General features: G+C 33.0%; 1 protein-coding gene across 13 annotated transcripts in view; it reads left to right on the forward strand.

The window, feature by feature from the left end:
• Mycbp2 (MYC binding protein 2) overlaps nucleotides 1-21,285 on the forward strand; it is a 272,081-nt gene that overhangs the window by 226,950 nt on the left and 23,846 nt on the right. For 11 of the 13 annotated variants that reach the window (XM_058580959.1, XM_046449465.2, XM_058580961.1 and 8 more), the window contains 13 exons: nucleotides 700-867; nucleotides 4,713-4,870; nucleotides 5,932-6,131; nucleotides 7,197-7,346; nucleotides 10,240-10,400; nucleotides 11,442-11,598; nucleotides 11,776-12,000; nucleotides 14,056-14,121; nucleotides 15,231-15,470; nucleotides 15,720-15,818; nucleotides 17,710-17,790; nucleotides 19,438-19,704; nucleotides 20,696-20,979. In XM_058580959.1, the coding sequence (XP_058436942.1) occupies nucleotides 700-867; nucleotides 4,713-4,870; nucleotides 5,932-6,131; nucleotides 7,197-7,346; nucleotides 10,240-10,400; nucleotides 11,442-11,598; nucleotides 11,776-12,000; nucleotides 14,056-14,121; nucleotides 15,231-15,470; nucleotides 15,720-15,818; nucleotides 17,710-17,790; nucleotides 19,438-19,704; nucleotides 20,696-20,979 (2,256 nt within the window). The remainder of the gene's footprint in view (nucleotides 1-699; nucleotides 868-4,712; nucleotides 4,871-5,931; nucleotides 6,132-7,196; nucleotides 7,347-10,239; nucleotides 10,401-11,441; nucleotides 11,599-11,775; nucleotides 12,001-14,055; nucleotides 14,122-15,230; nucleotides 15,471-15,719; nucleotides 15,819-17,709; nucleotides 17,791-19,437; nucleotides 19,705-20,695; nucleotides 20,980-21,285) is intronic. The other 2 variants (XM_058580960.1, XM_046449470.2) reach the window with 1 other exon arrangement.

The following is a 21,285-nucleotide window of genomic DNA, read 5'->3' on the forward strand; positions in this document are numbered from 1 at the left end:
AAATCATCAGGCATGCCAAATGCCACCTATGTATAGCCTCAGGTAGACCATTTACTGGACTTAGGTTAGTAATAATTTGTTCCAATATGAAAAAGAATGAATCAATTTTTAAAATGTAAAATATTATAATATAGAATAATTATAGATTTTATACTTTTAGCTCTCTGGGGATAGGACATCTCCTAAACCATGGAACATTCCATATACCTAATATTTTCCAAATTTGACTCATATATGTTTCTGCCCCAAAAGCTACCACATGTATTTCAAATAGTCCATGCAACAAATTCTGTGAGCCTGCACTATGGCATTGATGATAGGGAATGAGAAGAGAGAATGGTTGTGAAGGGAAACCTAGCATCATAGGCCTTAGTGATTAATGATGGTTGATCATTACGACACTGAGATATTCTAACCTAAGCTCCTGGATGGTTGACCAAATACTAGAAGATGGAAATATTCTTGATAGAAAAGAAAATGGGTTCAATTCTGGATTTAAAGTGTTTGTTTTACCTGGACTATCTATATATAAAATTATCAGACTTTTATTACCACCTGCTTACATCTATCATTCTTTTAATACTTAACCTTTAATTGAAGATTCACATATGCTGCTTTGCCTTTTTTAAAGGAGATTAAAAATGAAGAGGATCTGTGCTGCCATCATACTCTTAAGTTCTTGGGTTTGATTTAATACAGGCATCATCATGAAAATTTTGTGGGCTATCAAGATGACAACCTATTCCAGGATGAAATGAGATATCTGCGTTCAACATCTGTACCTGCCCCTTATATATCAGTAACTCCTGATGCAATTCCTAATGTATTTGAAGAGCCAGAGAGCAATATGAAGTCTATGCCTCCAAGGTATTTTAGTTCTCTCTTCTCAATTTAATCGCCAATATTTGGTGGAAGGAAGACTTTGAATTAAAAAAGAATGTTCTAGATCTTTAATAGAACCTTCTGTTTCAGCAGGGACAGTGTGGAGTCACTGTGGAGTAGTATGAAAAAGCATGCTTGTATGAATAAAGCAAGGTCCTTGACAGGAGAGGCAGACTAGCTTGAGAGAAAAGATCAACTAATGATGTAGTAAGAGATTATATTATAAGGTATCATAACATTTAATGTTATAGTTAGGAAAGGTTAACTTTGAGGCAGTACTCAGTCATTTCATAGGACAAGTGGCACTGAAAATAAATCTTAAAATGTCTTGGATTATTGCTTACAATGCCTCCTTGCTTAGGTATGGTAATGTCAAAGCAAAATGCTTCTTGAAAACTGAATAGAAGCATGTAGCCATAGTACACAAGGAAATTGAGGACCACTGAAATGATTTTAGAAGAGGAATTCCATGATAAAAATGCAGATATAGTCTCGCAGCATCAATTGAAAAAGAGATAAATTTAATCAAAGATTTCAGTTAAGTATATGGAATTGGATTATGTTGACAGTAGTTATAGAGGAATAAAGGAGATATTTTGTAGGAAAACAGTGAATGTGACCTGATTAACTGGATAATGAGAAAGATAAATTTAAGAGGACGTCAGGATTTCAGTTATGTATAGCTGAACATATCATTGGAAAGAAAAATATTTGCTGCAGGAAGAGCGAACATGCTGAATAAGATATGCCAATGTGTTAATACTATATAGTCATAATTATCATAAACTGAAATAATAGATACTTTAATAAGCATGATAGAACTTATATACCCAAATGAGTAGTTTTCATTAAAATACTTGCAGCTTTTGCTCTCATGTGTGTGGATCACTCCTCAGTTTTTGTGAGCTGCTCTTGACATTTTCTCCAAAGAGTATAGTGCAGGCTTTTAGATCTTTAAAGAAGATAACACCTTTTAGAAAGAGTGAGAAACCATTTTGAGACTAGTCTGATAAGTATGAGTCATTGAGTTATTATTAATCTTTCAGTTCAAAGAGTATAAACTTCTAGCTAAAGATATGAAGTCAACTCCTCTTCAGCAAAAGAAGATTATTATAAGTATTCTCAAGCAGTAAAAAAATTGATAATGACATAAGTATAATAAAACATAAGCTCAGATGTGAAAATGAAATGAAAAGCAGAACAAAGTAAAAAGACATATTGCAGGGGCTGAGGCCAGGGCTTATTGGTAGCGCACTTGCCTGGAGTGTGTGAGGCACTGGGTTTGCTTCTCAGCATTGCATATAAATAAATAAAATAGAGATATTTTATTTATTTATATGCAAGATATATCGCAGAGTAAGAGAGCAGACCAACCATCAAATTAAAGTTATAAAACTAAGAAATTAATTAGAAGTGTTTATAACATCAGTCAGTGGAATGATTTGAGATAATCACAATGAGTAAAGAAAAAGGGACAGATTATAGCAATTAGAGTGGAAATGTCAGATACAAACAGGATAATCCAATATAAGAATAACTGATGTCTTTGAAGTAGAAAACACAACTAATACAATAGAATATTATCTAAAGCTTTAATATAAAAAGTACTGAATGATATTAGGAAAATTTTACTACATGTTACTATAAGAAATATCTTAAGTTACTGAAACTCTAGTGGGGGGAAAAACAGGATTTTTCAATTATCTGAACAAGGCAAAACAAGTCATTTTGCAAAAGGAAAGTAAGACCCAAAACAGACTTTTGTATCATAACTTTGAAAGAAAGGATATCTCTAAAGCTTTATATTGTATTTTTTTTAGTTGTAGATGAACACAATATCTTTATTTTTATGTGATGCTGAGGATCGAACCCAGTGCTTCACATGTGCATGGCAAGCGCTCTACCACTGAGCTACAGCCCCAACCCTCATATTGTATTCTTTGTAAAAGCACTGTTGTACCACAGAATTCATAATTAATTATGAATCAATCAGATGAGTCAAATGGTTAATGAAAAGCATGTTTTAAAGTCTATACAGTGTATAGTAAATATAAGATGGTACCAGAGCACATAAATGTAATATTTACAAAATCCTAAAGCAAAGAAACTGTGACCCAAGTATTTTATTTCCAGCTGGGTTGAGATATTTTCTGACATACAATGATTTGGGGTATGTAGCACCTTTGAGTTGTTCTTGAAAAAACATCCTGACAACTCTTTGTTATTAAAGATGATGAACAGTGAGTGAATCCATTAAATCAGTATTTCTCAACTGGGGGTGATTTTTGCCTCCTGGCTAGCATCTGACAGTATTTAGAAACAGTTTTGTTTTCCACAACTGAGCTAGTTCAACTAGTGAGTAGAAGCCCATGTTGCTAAACAAGATAGTCCTTACAACAAGGAATTACCTGACCCAGTGTACTCGGTTGTGTTATCGATGGCCATGTTTGCTTCTTCCCTAGGGTTTTGTTTTTTGTTTTGGTGTTTGAATTTTCTCAGAAGCATTATCATTTTTATAAGAACAGATCATTTTTAAAAAATTGATTCTTAACTCTTTTTAAGTTGATAAACTGCCTCTGAAAACAAGATAGTAAATCCAAATGTAAAATGAAGTACGCTAATGTACCCACACACAGTCATTTTGGAACAAAGCAGCCAGACTGTCGTTCAGACACATTTATCCCAGATGGTTATGTGCAGCATTCATACTCTATTTAAAACAAGAATTTCTGTCAGCTCAGAGAGGTGGTGAATAAATAAACCACCCAGGAAGTTAGCCACTTCTTAGAATATATATAAACTTGCAGGGAGAGGTAAGGATTCCAAGTTCAAGGTCAGTCTCAGCAACTTAGCATGGCCCTAACTCAAAAAAATAAAAAGGGCTAGGGGTGTGACTTATTAATTAAGCATACCAAAAAGAAAGAAAATATATAAGCTTACTGAGGGATATAGGATTTCACATCTGGCTTAAATGATGGAAATAAAACAACTCCAGAACTATAGGTGATCAAAAATGTCCCAATTTGAAGTGAGGTGACAGAAAAAAAGAGCACATGGAAGAATAGCTTGTAGATTTGTGCTTGAAAAATCAGAAAAGGAAAGTAGTTTAAAAAAAAAAATCTCCAAAAGAAAGTTATATAGTCCTTTTAATAAAGTTGTAAGTATTTTAATGTTACTAAAATAAATAGCAAAACATCAGTTATTTAAGCCTGAATAAAAATCATTGCATTCTTATGGAGAATGTAGGTATAATAGAATGATAATGCCAAAATCAGTGTTACTTCTCATTATACTATGATATAGCCGTGCTCTAAAATGAGCTTTGGGTAGCACTTCCCAAGAGTGAGAAACCTAATAGAACACTCAACTACCAAAAGAAAAATGCACTAAGTTTTGATTTTATTAGGATTGTGCATGAACACAACCATTTCCTTTTGTTCAGTACACTTATGATTATGTCTGCCTGTTTTCTCAGAGTATCTTGTCATGTGAGTTCCACCCCAGTGCTTTTGATTATAAAAGGACATTAGAAAATTTACCAGACAATAAAAAAAAAGGACATTAGAATATTTGATAGCTTTTCTTTTTTGTTTAAAATGTAAAATTATTTTAGAAAATCAAAAATTTTAAGATACAGTTCTGAGATCAAAATTTTACTATATTTGTAAAGATTAAATTATGATATAAAGAGAAATCATTAAGTTGAATTTTAAGTTTGTTTCTTCACACAAATTCAGATTGAAATATTTGACTACACTATTGTAAAAGAAGTATAGTTACACTTTACTTTTTGTCCTAAGTTTTTACCTGTGCTCTTGATATATCTGCAGTTTGGAAACCAGTCCCATAACTGATACTGATCTGGCAAAGAGAACTGTCTTCCAAAGATCATACTCAGTTGTTGCTTCTGAATATGATAAACAACACTCCATTTTACCTGCACGAGTTAAAGCTATACCTAGAAGAAGAGTTAATAGTGGAGACACTGGTAAGTATATAGATAAAAAGAAAATTGAGTGATTCAACTACTGAACATAAAAAAGAAAATTATTTTCTTTGCAGCTAATTTTTAAAGGGTAATATATGAAGGGAGCAAATGGATTAATTTCTAATTTGGGATAGACAATCTATGTGACCTGGCCATAACTGTGCCCCTCTAAGTTTTGCTTCTCAATTGGAGCAAATGTCCAAAGATCATTTAGTGATTATTCAAGAATAAATTGACCTTTACAGTCTTACTTGTAAAATATCAAAGCCAACTATTTGCTACCATTAGCTCCTCCACCAAGCTTCAATGAACCAGCAGTTCCTATGGCTTATAAATCATGGCTATCTCCTTACCCTCATAGAAACATACAGCTCTTAAAGTTACCACTACTCTGAGTAGATTAAAAAAAAAAAAGAATCTTGGAGATATGAGTAACCCTTAATCAGTAAATAATAATAATAATCTGTATAATCTGGACCAATTGCTGTCAGCAGCCTCAAATTAGTGCTGGGGATTCTGCCTAAAAAATACTGAAAGAAACCCAAGAGAAGAGGATATTAATGGTGATAATTTATTAGGTAAGCCACTTATAAAAATGAAGATTTGAAGTTAAAATAATAGGCAGATAATTATGTATCTTACTATTGAAGATCTTCAAGAAAATATTTTTAGAATCAATGATTTATAGGTTTGTTAACAAATATTTTGGAACTTAATTATTGAGATATCTTTTATAAAGCAGTCTTAGAAAATTGTAGAGATGATGTGTGGATTCCATTTAGGGACAATATAAATCATATAGCTTTTTACAAAGCATGCACTTGGATTCGGCCCTGGTTTCAAAACCCACCTCTACAAATAAATAGCTGTATACTTCTAGGAAAGTATGACATTTAATCTTTCTCAGCCTCAGTTTCTTTTTCAGTAGAAGTTGTAATAGTGATGATTTGTGTCATGTGCTTAAAAGTGCTGTAATTGAATAAGCTAAATATTATTTTCAGTATTAAATATATTAATCAGATGCACCACCTATGAAAATTAATAATTTTTTTTTTTAACAGAAGTTGGTTCTTCCCTCTTGAGGCATCCATCACCTGAACTTTCCCGCCTAATCTCAGCCCACAGCTCTCTTTCCAAAGGAGAACGAAATTTCCAATGGCCAGTTTTAGCCTTTGTTATACAGCATCATGATCTAGAAGGTCTTGAAATAGCAATGAAACAGGCGTTAAGGAAATCTGCTTGTCGAGTTTTTGCTATGGAGGTATGAATACATTAATGAAGATAGTGATTCACAGATCAAACAAATCACATGATTCTGTATTTAATGGTGCCATTTATTTATTTATTTTTTTTTCTAATTTTTTATTGTTGGCTGTTCAAAACATTACATAGTTCTTGATATATCATATTTCACACTTTGATTCAAGTGGGTTATGAGCTCCCATTTTTACCCCATATACAGATTGCAGAATTACATCAGTTACACATCCATTGATTTACATATTGCCATACTAGTGTCTGTTGTGTTCTGCTGCCTTTCCTATCCTCTACTATCCCCCCGGTGCCATTTTTTTAAACCAAGTTAATTGCTTCAAATTAAAAGCCATTTGAAAAGCCTATTGAAAATATCAAGTGTTCACATGAAAACTAAACTCTAAAGTTTATGGATATAAATTAATTTAGAATTCTGTATTTAAATACTCTAAGGAACTTTATTTCTGTATTACTTTATTATTTGAATCCTGAGATTTATCTTTTTTTAAGAAGCTTTTTATATTTAGAATATCATTTCATTAGAATCAAAAAATAATCATACAAAAAGGATGAGAAGTAGGACTTTTGATTTATAATTTTAGCAATAACTGCTTACCCAGATTTCCATTTTCTGGAATGATTATATTACTGTATGTCACAGGCCTGAATATAGAAGATCTTTCTTCTTTATCATAAGTGTAATGAATAACTTGACACCTCATTGATGGGAATGAAACGAGTATATTTAAGTAAAATGGTAGCTTGTGTAGAGCTTGAGAAATATTCTATTTAAATCCTAAACACAAATTAGAAAAAAATGTACTTGAGTAAATTAATATTAAGAAGGTTTCATATATATATTTCCTCTGTTATATTTTATAAACAAAGACCAAAATTATTGACTATTTCAAGTTATTTATGCTTTTAGTGAAACCAAGTTTAGTTTTCTATCATCTGACCTTGAAGCATGTAGTCCATGAAGTTATTTCATTTCTGAGTAAGGAAGGTCCTACATTTTGTAACTCATATACTTTTTTATTTTTATCTTGGACTCATTTGATCATCTATTCAGGCATTCAACTGGCTTTTGTGTAATGTCATCCAAACAACTTCTCTCCATGATATTCTGTGGCATTTTGTGGCTTCACTGACTCCTGCTCCAATAGAACCAGAGGAAGAAGAAGATGAAGAAAATAAAACAAATAAAGAAAATGCAGAACAAGTGAGATTTGTTTTTATTGTCCATATTTCTATAGAAACTGAATAGAACACTCTTAAGATAGTTTCATAATTTGTATGAAAGCATTCAGGGATTATCTAACCTGAAAAAAATGTGTAACATTTCAATGCTATGGACAAAGTATTAATAATACTTAGTGAAAGTTTTCTCTCTAGCAAAGATGCTGATAGTCACATCTCATTGAACACAGTATATCACACTACTATCATAAAGCAATAAACTGAAAGATGCATACTGTTATGGTACAACATATGATAGGTAAACGGAGCAACACTATTACATAGAGGATCAATAGCTGGGAAGACATTTATGTTCTAGCTCAATCACAGGAGTAAGTGTGAGGAAGTTTGCTAATGTGCAATTTAAACCCCAGAAAGGCCATGCCAGAGGAATATGGACCACATCTTAGCATTAAGAGCAATGCCTAAAGTCAAGAACACAACTGAAATAATCTCAGTCCAACCAAGTTGAATGCTAATCCTTGGCAGAATATAGATGGCCTGCTTTCTCCCTGAAAGAACAAGATACAATAATCTTTAGAAAGAAAATACAAACCAGAACTTTTATGATGTGTAATCAATAGACATGCATTAAAGGAGGCAAAAAGTGATCATCTTTTACTTAGCTTATTGATGTAGTTCAAAAAGTTTGATGAGCTCACATTGGCAACAAGATGGAGACACAAACATACTTTGCTATGGAGTAACAGCCTGTTGGAGAATGATTTGGCAAAAATTTAGAAAAAATTGGCATTAAAAATGATGCAGTAATTCTACTTTTTTTAGTTTTTCCTGTTATGTATGCATGTGTGAAGTAACAAATATACAAGTTGATTCTTTACAGAATTTAAAAAGATATATTTGTTTAGTTATAGTTGGACACAATACCTTTATTTTACTTATTTATTTTTTATGTGGTACTGAGGATCAAACCCAGCATCTTGCATGTACTACGCAAGTGCTGTACTGCTGAGCCACAACCCAGCCCCCATAATTTTTTATAAAAGCAAAATATTGAAAACAAACCGAAATGACTATTGTGAAATAGACTGATGAAATAAATTGATATTTTTATTTGTTGGAAGACTATACAGCAAGATAATATATATTACTACATTTGTAATATATAATGATCTCTAAGGTAAATTGTAAACGGTTTAAAAAGAAGAAGAAAATATAGAGAACTATGCTTAGAGTACTGCCATTTATGTAAATAATACTTATAGACCAGTTAGTAATATGGTATGCTGTAATAGAAATTACAAGTGTAGGTGACTGGCTTATCAGGACCAAGAGACTCACTTTTTGTGGTATTTTTTTCATACCTTTCAAGTGTTTTATTATGATGTATATTACCTCAAAAGACTTGGATCATGGTAGGTAGTCTATAATAGTAGGCACTTTTATTATTAAGCAGTTTTGTTTCAGTTCAGCAAGTGTAAAGTACTTTGTGCAAAGTTATTGGAATAATTAAAATAACAATCACTACTTTCTAAGTACTTTGATGACCTAATGTGATATAAATGTGACATTATATTTATAAAAGTAAGTACTTTATAGAAACATTTGTTGAAATTAGAAGAAGCTATTTCGGTTTAGGTGGAATGGGGTACATTATTCTTAAGTACATACCACAGAATAGATTTTGACCATGGTGTGTATAAGATTCTGCAAATGGAAAAAACACCATGAGCAAAGACTGAAATATAAGTGTGAGTTTTAGAAATATGAATCCAATCAAGAATTTGTTTGATGAAAAGAAAGTCATGTTTTTTTTCAGTTGATTAAATGAACTTAAAATTTTTATATCATCTAAAAAAGCCTGGTTTTTTTTATTATTCAGTGGTAATTTTTAACTAAATCATCATAGTTTTTCCTAAAATCTCTTTAGAAAGCAAGTGCCAGACCTATTAAAATAAGAAAAACCCTGGTGGTTCATAGGCCAGTTTGAGCATTCAGATATTTTTGACTTATATGTGTTTAAAAAAAAAATCAGCCTTTTAAAATAGATATGACTCTTCTTTTACAATAATTAACTGACAAATTTGCTTTTGATTTCTACCTTAGAAGGATCCATGAGTATGTGAATACCCTCTCTTAATTAAAGTGAACTGCCTCACTCTGGACAGACATTCCCACGTAATATCCATTGGCATGAGCTGTTGAAGTCTGCACTCCAAGCCTGAGTCTTTTAATGGCCACAGCCCTCCCCTCCATACACATATGCTCTCCACTTCTCCCCATCAACTCCAATTTGGGGCCCACTTAGCTCTTGTACCTGTGTGCTTCATTCACCCCTGCTTTAAAACATATTTATTGCTCTGCTAGGATCCAGTTTTAACTAATTTCCTTTCTTTGGGAATTTGAAGTACTCTACTGTTTTCCATTATAAATGTTATTCCATAGGTAATAATATGAAAGACCTGACTGACATTTAAATGCAGAATGAAATCTAATCTATCCCTCTTTCCAAGCTGTGGTTCTTCTGCCTTAAGGAAGGACCATTTTTGTCTTAATTCACATTAAAATCTCATAAAAATGTCATATGAACTAATGGTGACCTCAACTTCTAACATGTTATTTTCTCATATATAAATACATGCACAATTTATGCATATATACACATGCATATACATTTAGATTCGTTCTAATAATTGATTTATGAATACCCTAGAACTGATGTGTATATATGCTACTTGTTTGCTGACTTTGTGAGCAGTCTTACTGCCTTTTCCCTAGAAATATTACAGATGTAATTAGATTGTTGTTATTAATTGTATGTATTGGGTATAGTTTGAGTATATATAATATTCTTTTGTGAAGAAAGTTTATTCTAGCATGTAAACTGATAGACTTACTTTCAATTTCTATTTTAGGAGAAAGATACAAGAGTGTGTGAACATCCACTCTCAGATATCGTGATTGCAGGAGAAGCTGCTCATCCATTACCACATACATTTCATCGTTTACTTCAGACAATCTCTGATCTTATGATGTCTCTCCCTAGTGGCAGTTCATTGCAGCAAATGGCCCTAAGGTAATTTTGTATAGATATGTTCTAGATACTGTGGGAGAAGACATTTTATGGAGTATTCAAAGTACTAAATGCTTGAAAAACATCTTTAAATTAGGTAAGATTTTTAGGAATCCCTGTATTATGTTAAGTGATGTCTCCCTCCTTCCTGTCCTTAGCTCATACTATTTGCCCTTCTGTAAAATGTGAATAATATATTTCTTAGTGCTCTAAATGATCCTTTTAACAATCTCCCTCACTTTTCCATATTTCCTATATCTTAGATCATTTTAATGTCACCAAAAAGAAGAAAAAAAATGAAATCTCGTGAACCAAACCAAAATAGTGTTTTGACTTGAAAAAAATCTGAAGAAAAATGAATCCCAATTACATGTAGTCATTTTTAAAACTACCCTAAGAAACAGACATAATGTTAAATTGGAATCTGTTGAAAGTTTGCATTACTTTTACATGTGAACCTATTGTTAGGTCAATACACTGGACTTATGGATATAATTAAATCCGCCTTTGGTTTATATAACAAATAAGTTAATGAAATGATTCAACTTCCCACATGCCTAATGATAAGACCAATGGAAGAGTGAGAATTTTGTCTCTTCATACAATGTTTGAACTGCAAGATGCATTAGGCCCTAATGAATGAGCATGGAATTATAACAAATAAATTTGAGAAGCTGTTATAGTTGGTGTAACACTTGCCTATACAAAAGACCCATTCATTATCTTTCTTGCTTTTATCACTTTGATTATCATATCTTAAATTTCCTATATTTAAAATGGGTGAACTTTTCTAGAGATTATCTTATTCCAAAGAAATTACCTTTATTTCACCAAAATAAAAAAATTTTAAAAAGCCACTAGTAATTATTTCATTCCCTCATATTTTGAAATTTCTACTTTTTACTAGAGCATTAAGATTTCTTGAGATTTAAGCTACAGAATAAAGTAACTACTATAGATGTTTCTTAGATATTCCTAGAAAATAATTATTTCACATATCACTTATGTATTTATATTGCTTATTTATATTGTTTATATTTTTAGATGCTGGAGTCTCAAATTCAAACAATCTGATCATCAGTTCCTCCATCAGAGCAATGTCTTTCATCACATTAACAATATTTTGTCAAAATCAGATGATGGAGATAGTGAAGAGAGTTTTAGCATCAGTATTCAGTCTGGCTTTGAAGCTATGAGTCAGGTCAGTCATTCAACAATTTCCTGTTGTTCCATAGTTAATAGTCAACAGTGGATTAAAGGAAAAACTGTACTCAAATAATTTGATTCTGTCTTACATTATTTATTATCATGTATCTGTTTTCTCATCAGGGAAGATCTCTTTTTGACTATTATGAATAGTTATATTTGTCTCTGATAGGAATTATGCATAGTTATGTGCTTAAAGGACTTAACCAGCATTGTTGATATAAAAACTTCGAGCCGACCTGCCATGATTGGAAGTTTGACAGACGGTTCCACAGAAACATTTTGGGAATCAGGAGATGAAGATAAAAACAAAACTAAGAACATCACTATCAACTGTGTGAAGGGAATCAATGCCCGCTATGTATCTGTACATGTAGACAATTCCCGAGATCTTGGGGTAAGAAAGGGAACTTAATTTATGGCTCATTAGTTCTTTTGAGACTACTAATAGTCTTGCACTCATTTCTGAATATAATAGAAAGATTTATCACTTGGGACTTCAGATCTTAAATATAAAAACAGATTAATATGACTGGGCACACCATGGACTATCAATCTAAAAACAGGTCTGATTACAAATATACCATGACTACAGTTAAGCAATATAAAAATCTATAATTTTATTCTTCATGATCTTCTTTTTTATTTCATTTTGGTTTGTTTTTGTTGTTGTTGTTTTTTGTTTTGTTTTGGTTTGGTTTTTTTTTTTTTTTTTTTTGGCAATACAGGGGACTTAAACCAGGGGTACTCAGCCATGAAGCTACATTATCAGCCCTTTTTATTTTTTATTTTGAGACAGTGTCTCTGTAAGTTGCCCAGTCTAGCCTCTCAAGCTTGCCTCAGTCTCCCCCACTTACTGGGATTATAGTCATATGCCACTGTGCCCAGGTTTAAGACTCAGCAGAGAGAGATCCTCTCTGGGTAGCTTCACTACAGAAATAGAGTTCCTAAACTAAAATAGTCATAATTTATAGTCTCCTTGGTCGTAGTATATCTAACATGTTTCAACAGAATTGAACATTGTTTCATAAAAGACACTGAACAAAGGAAAAGAGCCCAATTCACTTGAGCCAAGAAGATAGCACCATCTTCTGGACTACTATTTTTCTATCCTCATTCTTGGAGAAGTATAGTCTTTGGAAATTTTTTTCCTCATGATAGATGTGACTTGCTGGCAAATACAGTTTTAATAAGTCTCTCTGGATCATTGCCAAGCAGTTTTTATCCATTCACATTTTTCCTTTCTCAGGAAGAATCAGAAATGGTGGAGAAGGGTCTCAGATAAAATGGAGGTAAAGCCCACCATGGCAGTCCAATGTGCAATCAGACCATCCATAGCAACCTTGTAACTCCAGTACATCCCTGCATATTAGTTTAGCCCCTGGTGTTGAATAAGAAAAAGGGGCTTAATTAATAAATAATGAGCTTATTTGCTCTTCTGATTAAGAATTTCAACTGCTACAACTGCTTTATCATATGAGAAAGTTAAATGTTATAAATCAAAACATTTTTCTGCCTGGAACTCACTGCTCAGTACAAAGTCATCTTTGACTCATGGAACATTTTACACCAGGACATACTGTCCTTCAGAACAGTGACTACAATTAATTTGACATTATGTCTTTTCTAAGAGGAAAGAGTTATAACGATATTCATTTTTAAATTCTCTAGTGTATAAGCTGACATCTACCTTCCTTTTAAGATACTACTTCTATGTTATATATATTATCCTTGAGCCTTGTACCTTGAGCCTGGGTTCCCCTAAACTGCACACTAAAGAGCCTTATTCAGAGCATTTGTTGATTTAAGTTGCATCAGCCTATAGCATTCATGGTTCATAGCACTCCAAAGAATTAATATATTAATCTATTGTGGATATGCATTATATAATACTTATTCAGTCTTAAGAGCTGTCATTCTAATGCCTGAATGACTCATTTTCAGTATTTAAAGGCATTGAGTTTATAAGGTTTGATATTTATTTTTTGTGTAAAATGTTGCCCTCACTAGTATGGCAAGTTATCTTGAGAGCATAGAACCCACTGTTGTAAAGCAGGCCTGTGGCACTCAAAAGTATCTGTTATTTACCATCCTTCCTTATTTTTACTTCCAAAATTTTTGAGAATATAGCAACAAGAATGGGACATGAATGGCAAGCAAAATTATTGAAAAGCTACATGAAGTTATGGAATTGAAATGTTTAGAATTTGGATAAAGAGAGGTAATGTCAAACTGTGAGAGCATATGAAGGAAGGTTGAAATGTAACATTTAAGATAGAATTTGTGAGAAGACTACAACTGTAGAAGTAATGGTTAGTTGGATAATTAGTCTGAGGTCAATTAGGAAGGACCATTAAAACAGACAGGAGACCTTTTATGGCATTGGTTGGAGATAAGAAATTGTAAATTCTGAAGCAGGAATAAAGCCTAACATTGGAATTTTCTCTTTTAGAATAAAGTTACTTCAATGACCTTCTTAACTGGCAAATCAGTAGAAGATTTGTGCAGAATAAAGCAGGTAATTGAAATTTTTTTCAATAAACATTTGTTACCTAGGGAGAAATTTCTTCTCAGCCTGTATTGTTGAGTTCTAGTTTGGGCACATTACAAAGAATTGTAGAAAATCATCTTAACAGTAACTTGATAGCTAGTCTATATGTTGGAACAGTAACAAATGTCTCTGAGCTAGATATTGCCCTAAGTATTCCCCAGTCACGAGGGATTATATTGGGCCTGCAGTCCTGCACTCCCCACTTTTCTACAGACTCAGGTACCTTAAAATTCATTACAGATCTGATTCACAATTAACATTCTAATTTACCTACACTTTAGGTTAAAATGGGTTATTATCTATTCTAAAAAATCTACCACTTAGGGGCTGGGGTTGTGGCTCAGTGGTAGAGCGCTTGTCTTGCATATTTGTGGCCCTGGGTTAAATCCTCAGCGCCATATAAAAATAAAGATATTGTGTCCATATACAAATAAAAAATATTTTTTAAAAAATCTACCACTTATAACACCAGTCATATCCAGGTTTCAAGTCAATTAACAAACCAGTTCTACAAACAAGTTAAGCTTTGTCTGGGCATGCCTAGGATTGTGAACAAACTCTCTTAAGTTATGAAAGCTGTTCTTTTGGGGTTACAACTCTTTCAAGAGTTGACCAGTTTTTTGTTTGGTTGTTTGTTGGTTTGTTTTGTTTTGTTTTTTTTTAATTATATTGAAAGAATTAATTGAGGTTTCAGATGAAACAAAGCAGAGAGAGCTTCATTGTTGATCTTGTGAGTGTTTCTGACAGTCCCTATAGGTAAAGTACTGTCATGTAAATTGTTGCTAATGGTTTTACTCAAATAACTTGGTAGGCCTCATGGTAGTCAAGCCTAGATTTTAATTCTCAAGTCCATCACTTACCGAGGATCTCTCAACTGTGTTAACCACATTTTCCTCTTCTGTAGGATAGCTTCTATAAATAATACTACTTAACCTCACAAAATTTATATGAGAAATAACCGTCATTCTCTGTAAAGTTGTTTGTTATTTGAGGTGGCTGTTACTAATGTTAAGTCTAGGAAAGTGATAAAAGTCATTCAGCGGTATCAGGTTCCTGTCCCTTTTCTCCTTGACCAGGTCGATCTGGACTCCAGGCACATTGGTTGGGTAACAAGTGAACTTCCAGGAGGAGACAATCACATCATCAAAATTGAATTAAAGGGCCCAGAAAATACTCTAAGAGTTCGACAAGTAAAAGTCCTAGGCTGGAAAGATGGTGAAAGCACAAAAATCGCTGGCCAGATCTCAGCCAGCGTGGCCCAGCAAAGGAACTGTGAAGCTGAGACTCTGAGAGTATTCAGACTTATTACATCACAAGTGAGTGTCCTTAATGCATACTCTAGTACAGGATGAATTGACATGATACACTTCGAGAGTTTAAAACGCATGTATGGCTACTAATGTGGCCCATTTTTCTCTCTCTTAACCCTTCACCTATGCTGAATGTTGTATTGTAATTTTGAAAAGTCATGGTAGCAAGAATAGCATATTATCCAATTTACAGAATCAGCTGATGAATCCTCTAGCTTTCAGAATGGTAATTCTTGCATTAATTCTTTCTCACAGGTATTTGGAAAGCTCATCTCTGGAGATGCTGAGCCTACACCAGAACAAGAGGAAAAAGCACTCTTGTCATCACCTGAAGGAGAAGAAAAAGTATACAATGTATTTATTTGTATTCTAAAAATTTGTTTCCCTTTTTCATTTTCTTTTATTCAGAGAAATAATCCATGTGCTGCTTTATATTTTAATAGATGTGGTTTATATGCCATTTAAATTATTTTTATTTTAATTAGAAGATCAAGGAACTATTTTTAAAAATTTACTACTTGTTAATGTATAATTTAGTATTTTAAGTCACAGCAAAAGTTGCTGTATACCTAGGACTGTTTTATTCAATTGTTAGAATTTGTAAAATTAACTTAGTCATTTACTATGTTATGTCTCATCAGTTATCTTCCTCCTCCATTTTATCTGCCCTTCTCAGCCCAGCTCAAAAATACTATCTTCTCCAGGAACCCTTTTTATGATTTCCCCAGACAAAAAGCAGTTTTCCTTCTGTAAACTTCATAAAAATCTATGTATACCTCTCTTTGGTTTCTCTCTTTTTGTATTTATCTACATGTATGTTTTATTTCTTCCTCTGTTACACGCATAGCTTTTTTGAAACCAAATATACGCCTGATTGGTCTTTCTACCCAAAAGGGCATAATCACACGTACATTCAGTAAATTTTTGTTGGAATAAATGTTCTTTATAATGTTCTTGAAATTTCTTCTAAAGTGCAATTACTTTACTTATTTTGTATAAACTAAAACATCATACCTAAGATGAAAACCTCAGCTTCTTGTGTTGTGTTATTGTACTGGTTCATCCTACATTGCTATATTGAGTAGAAGGAGATGAAAGTATCTTTGTTTTGTTCTAGATCTTAAAAAGAGAAAGTGCTTTAGTCATTTCACAGATTATGCTGTTAACTCTACTGTTTTGTGTTTTTCATCAGTTAAGGATGTTTCCTTCTTTTCCTAGTTTGCTGAGAATTTCCATCAGAATGGATATTTTTATATATTTCTATCTTCCCATTTTTTACTTTTATACAGTAGGATGATCAATATGTTGCTGTGGTTTTATTCAATATGTGATGTTAGCTTCCAGGTAATTTGTTTTCTTTAATTAAAAAAAAAAAGAAAAGAAAATGAATTAGAGGATGAGAGCTATACAGTACAGTGCTTCTTTGGGGCAAGATGAAAATGTTATCAGATTGTGGAAATAATTGCACATGTTTCTGAATATTCTAAAAACCACTGAAATTGTATCCTTCAGATAGGTCAATAGTATGGCTATGAAATCTATCTGAATGTAGGGACATTTAAAAAGCAAAACCAAATAAGTTATGAAAGATGTAAATAAAAATAAAATGGAAGAGACACTATCTAAAAGGATTTCTGTGCTAGTATTTAAGTAGGAAAAAAAGGCTTCTAGTCACTTTCTTTAATAGATACAGTAAATAAGTAAAAATAGATTTTATTTATCTATTTATTCTTGAGCAAGCTTTGGTAGTTCTGTCATTCAGGTAATTTATTTCATCTTAGTTGCTGAATTTGTTGGCATAAGATATATACTGTATATTCTTCTATCCTTTTCATACCTGGAAAATCTGTAGACTGTGTCTTCTTTCATTCCTTATGTTGGCAATTTGTGTTTTGTTTATTTTCCTTGAGTAGTGTAACAAGGTTTATCATTTGGTCTTTTTAAGAAATCAGCTTTTAGTTTTATTGTTTCTTCTATTTTTTCTATTTTAATGATTTCAATTCTATATTTATTATTCTTTCTGTTTGCTTTTTCTGGGTTACTAAAGTCCAAGATTAGCTCATTAGCCTTTTAAAGCTTTTTCTTTTTATAATCACTTTGACAATTATTATTTCTTCAAACTTTCTCCTTTGTCTTAATATTATATGCCTCAATTTAAAATAAAAATATAGCTGCTTAATAATTTCTCAAGCTACTTTGAAATGCCAAATATACACATTTCATTTTTTTCTTTTTCTGCATAAAGGCAACATCAGATGCTGACCTAAAAGAACATATGGTTGGAATCATATTCAGCAGGAGCAAACTGACCAACTTACAAAAACAGGTTGGGTTTAGTCATGGCATTCTCTTTGTCAGATTTTGCTTGTTTTTAGGTTATAAAATGTCTTCCAGGGGGCTGGGATTGTGGCTCAGTGGTAGAGCACGTCCCTTCCACATGTGAGGCACTGGGCTCGATCTTCAGCACCACATAAAAATAAATAAAGGTATTGTGTCCATCTACAACTGAAAAAATACTTAAAAAAAAAAAAAAACTCTTCCAAATTTTATGCAGGATTTTTTTATGGTGACTCTTTTAAGTCCTATAGAATGTATCTGCCTTTTTCTAGAAAGGAATGATCACTCTGCCATATCTGCATTTTTTAGATATTTTTATATGAATATTAACTTTTTTACCCTACTGCTGTTTGTTACTTCTCATTTTCAGGAATTGTTTTATTTTAGAAATAGATATCCATCCAGCTAAATCAGTTTACGTTTACATTTTCTATGTTCCTCTCCGCCTGTTCTGTTTGTTGTTTGCTTGTTTGTTTAATTTTAGGGGGTACCAGAGATGGAACTCAGAGACACTCAACCACTGAGCCACATCCCCAGCCCTATTTTGTGTTTTATTTAGATACAAGGTTTTATTGAGTTGCTTAGCGCGTGGCTTTTGCTGAGGCTGGCATTGAACTTGCAATCCTCCTGTCTCAGCTTCCCGAGCTGCTGGAATTACAGGCGTGTGCCACCGTATCTATCTTATTTTTTGATGAGCAATTAATAGTGCTTACAAAATCAGCATTAATATTTTTAAATAAGAGTGGGCGTGGGGATAGTGCTAGATTGTTCATTTAAAGTGGTGCTAGATAATAAAAATAGCACTTCAAAAGTAAAAAAAAAAAATTGATTTTAAACTAGCTTATTTTAACTTTCATTATTAAATCTTTTTAAAATAAATAATAACATGAATTTATTTGTGCTTTATCTTTATAACAATGTTTCATTGACTTTTGGATACTTAGAAATCACAAAATAAATATTTCTGCCAATTATAAATACCATCAGTTTTAAAGAGCTTTATGAATAGGCATGCTAAAATATGAAAAGAAAGTGCCTTAAAAGTGGTAAACCATGCTGATTAGTTCTTGTTTGATGTGCTAAGCCACAGGCAGAGACATTGGAAATTTGTATATAATCAATTTCTACGTAGTGGTTAATTTAAATATTCATATTTTTATCATGATTCCCCTTGTTTTACTTAATTATTTTTTTTTAAGTTTTTTTTTTTTTAATTTTTTATTGTGGGTTGTTCAAAACATTACAAATTTCTTGACATATCATATTCCACTATTTTTTGTTTTGTTTTAGACACTGGGATTGAACCCAGGGGTGTTTTACCATTAAACTACATCCCAGTCCTTTTAATTTTTTATTTTGAGACAGAATCTGGCTGAGTTGCTGAGGGCATAGCTGAGTTGCTGAGGCTATCCCTCAGATTTGCAATTCTTCTGCCTCAGCCTCCTCCTGAGTCACTGGGATTATGTGCATGACCCACTGCCTGTCTATTTAATTGATTTTAAGATGAATTAAGAGAATAGTATAATGGAGCATTAACTGAGAGGAAACTGAATTGAGTATTAACTTATTCTTTGTTTTATTAGAAGAAAATAAGACATATGAATGTATTTTTACATATTCTGCATTGCCTTCGTAGGTGTGTGCTCATATAGTACAAGCTATTCGCATGGAAGCCACCAGAGTTCGTGAAGAATGGGAACATGCCATATCAAGCAAAGAAAATGCCAATTCTCAGCCAAATGATGAAGATGCCTCCTCTGATGCATATTGCTTTGAGCTGCTCTCCATGGTTTTAGCATTGAGTGGCTCTAATGTTGGCCGACAGTATCTGGCCCAACAACTAACTCTCCTTCAGGATCTCTTTTCCCTGCTTCACACAGCCTCTCCTAGAGTCCAGAGACAGGTAGGTGACTGATCATATCAATTGCCTTTGTGCTTCTTTGTTACTTGAAACTGTTAAAAACCACACGATGGAAGTTATGGGTGTAGCTAAGTGGTAGAGCACTTGCCCAACAAATGAAAGACCCTAGGTTCAATCCACAGTAACACATACACACACATACACACACACACACACACACACACCACAAAAGTAAAAGTCACAAGGCAAGGCAAAGAGACTTACCCAAGGACCTGAAGTACAGATTTTTTTTTTTTTAATGTTTTGTTTAAGGCCTATAGTTTAACTCCATGTCTTTTTATTTTTACTTATTTTTTTTTATTTTTGAGAGTATAGAAGATACTTCATGATGAGAGTATAGAAGAGCAAAAACTATGTTCTGTTTTACTAATGTATTTTGATAAGAATATTTTGGCTATTGATTACCTTTTTACCGTGAAATATATACATATAATGTCATTTAGCCCAGACCAAAAATGTTTTTTCTTGCTGCCCTGGTTGGTACTTACTACTCCAGAAATTTAAGTATTTAAATCATATTTCCTAAGGGCTGGAGATATAGCTCAGTTGGTAGAGTGCCATGCACAAGGCCGTGGGTTCAATCCTCAACACCACAAAAAAATTTAAAAATTTTTTTAAAATTATATTTCTTCACTTCCCAAAATTAAAAGTAGTATTTAAATGTTTTTGTTCTTGTAGATTTTGAAGTTGTAGAACGATAGCTTGGCGTATTAAAAAATGAAAATTTTAAAACATCAGCCTTTAGCCATGCCCAGTCGTGCATACCTATAATCCCAGTAGCTCAGGAAGCTGAGGCTGGAGGATCATGAGTTCAAAACCAGCCTCAGCAACTCAGTGAGACCCTGTCTCTTAATAAAAGTACAAAATACGGTTGGGGATGTGGCTCAGTAGTTGAGTGCCTCTGAGTTCAATCCCCTGTACCCCTTTCCCCCCAAAATCACACTTAAATGAATTATTTTATTGTTCTTACCAGGTGACCTCCTTGCTAAGACGAGTTTTACCTGAAGTGACCCCCAGTCGTCTGGCCAGCATCATAGGAGTGAAATCTCTGCCCCCAGCAGATATCAGTGATATCATTCACTCAACTGAGAAAGGAGATTGGAATAAGCTGGGTATCTTGGACATGTTTCTTGGGTGCATAGCCAAAGCACTCACCGTACAGCTAAAAGCCAAAGGCACCACTATCACAGGAACAGCTGGCACCACTGTGGGCAAAGGAGTTACAACGGTCACCCTTCCTATGATTTTCAACTCCAGGTATGTCATTGCCTCATCCTCCCTCATAATATATAAAAGTAAATTTCAGTATTATGTTAATATGTTTTTTACCACAATAATGATAAATAAATAACACCTGTGAGAAGCAAACCTCAGCTCAATCAAAGTTTCTAGTCAGTCCTGGGCTGTGGCTAAGGTAGAGTGCTTGCCCAGCATACATAAGGCACTGGGTTCAATCCCTGGCACCACATAAATGAAAACAAATAAAATAAAGGTATTGTGTCCATCTACAACTAAAAAAATTATTTTAAAAAAAGTTTCTAGTCTACTAGAACATATTATAGA

Source organism: Marmota monax, unplaced genomic scaffold (genome assembly GCF_021218885.2).
Source record: "Marmota monax isolate L192 unplaced genomic scaffold, Marmota_monax_Labrador192_F-V1.1 WCK01_AAM20220418_F8-fsc00137, whole genome shotgun sequence".
NCBI lineage: Eukaryota > Metazoa > Chordata > Mammalia > Rodentia > Sciuridae > Marmota > Marmota monax.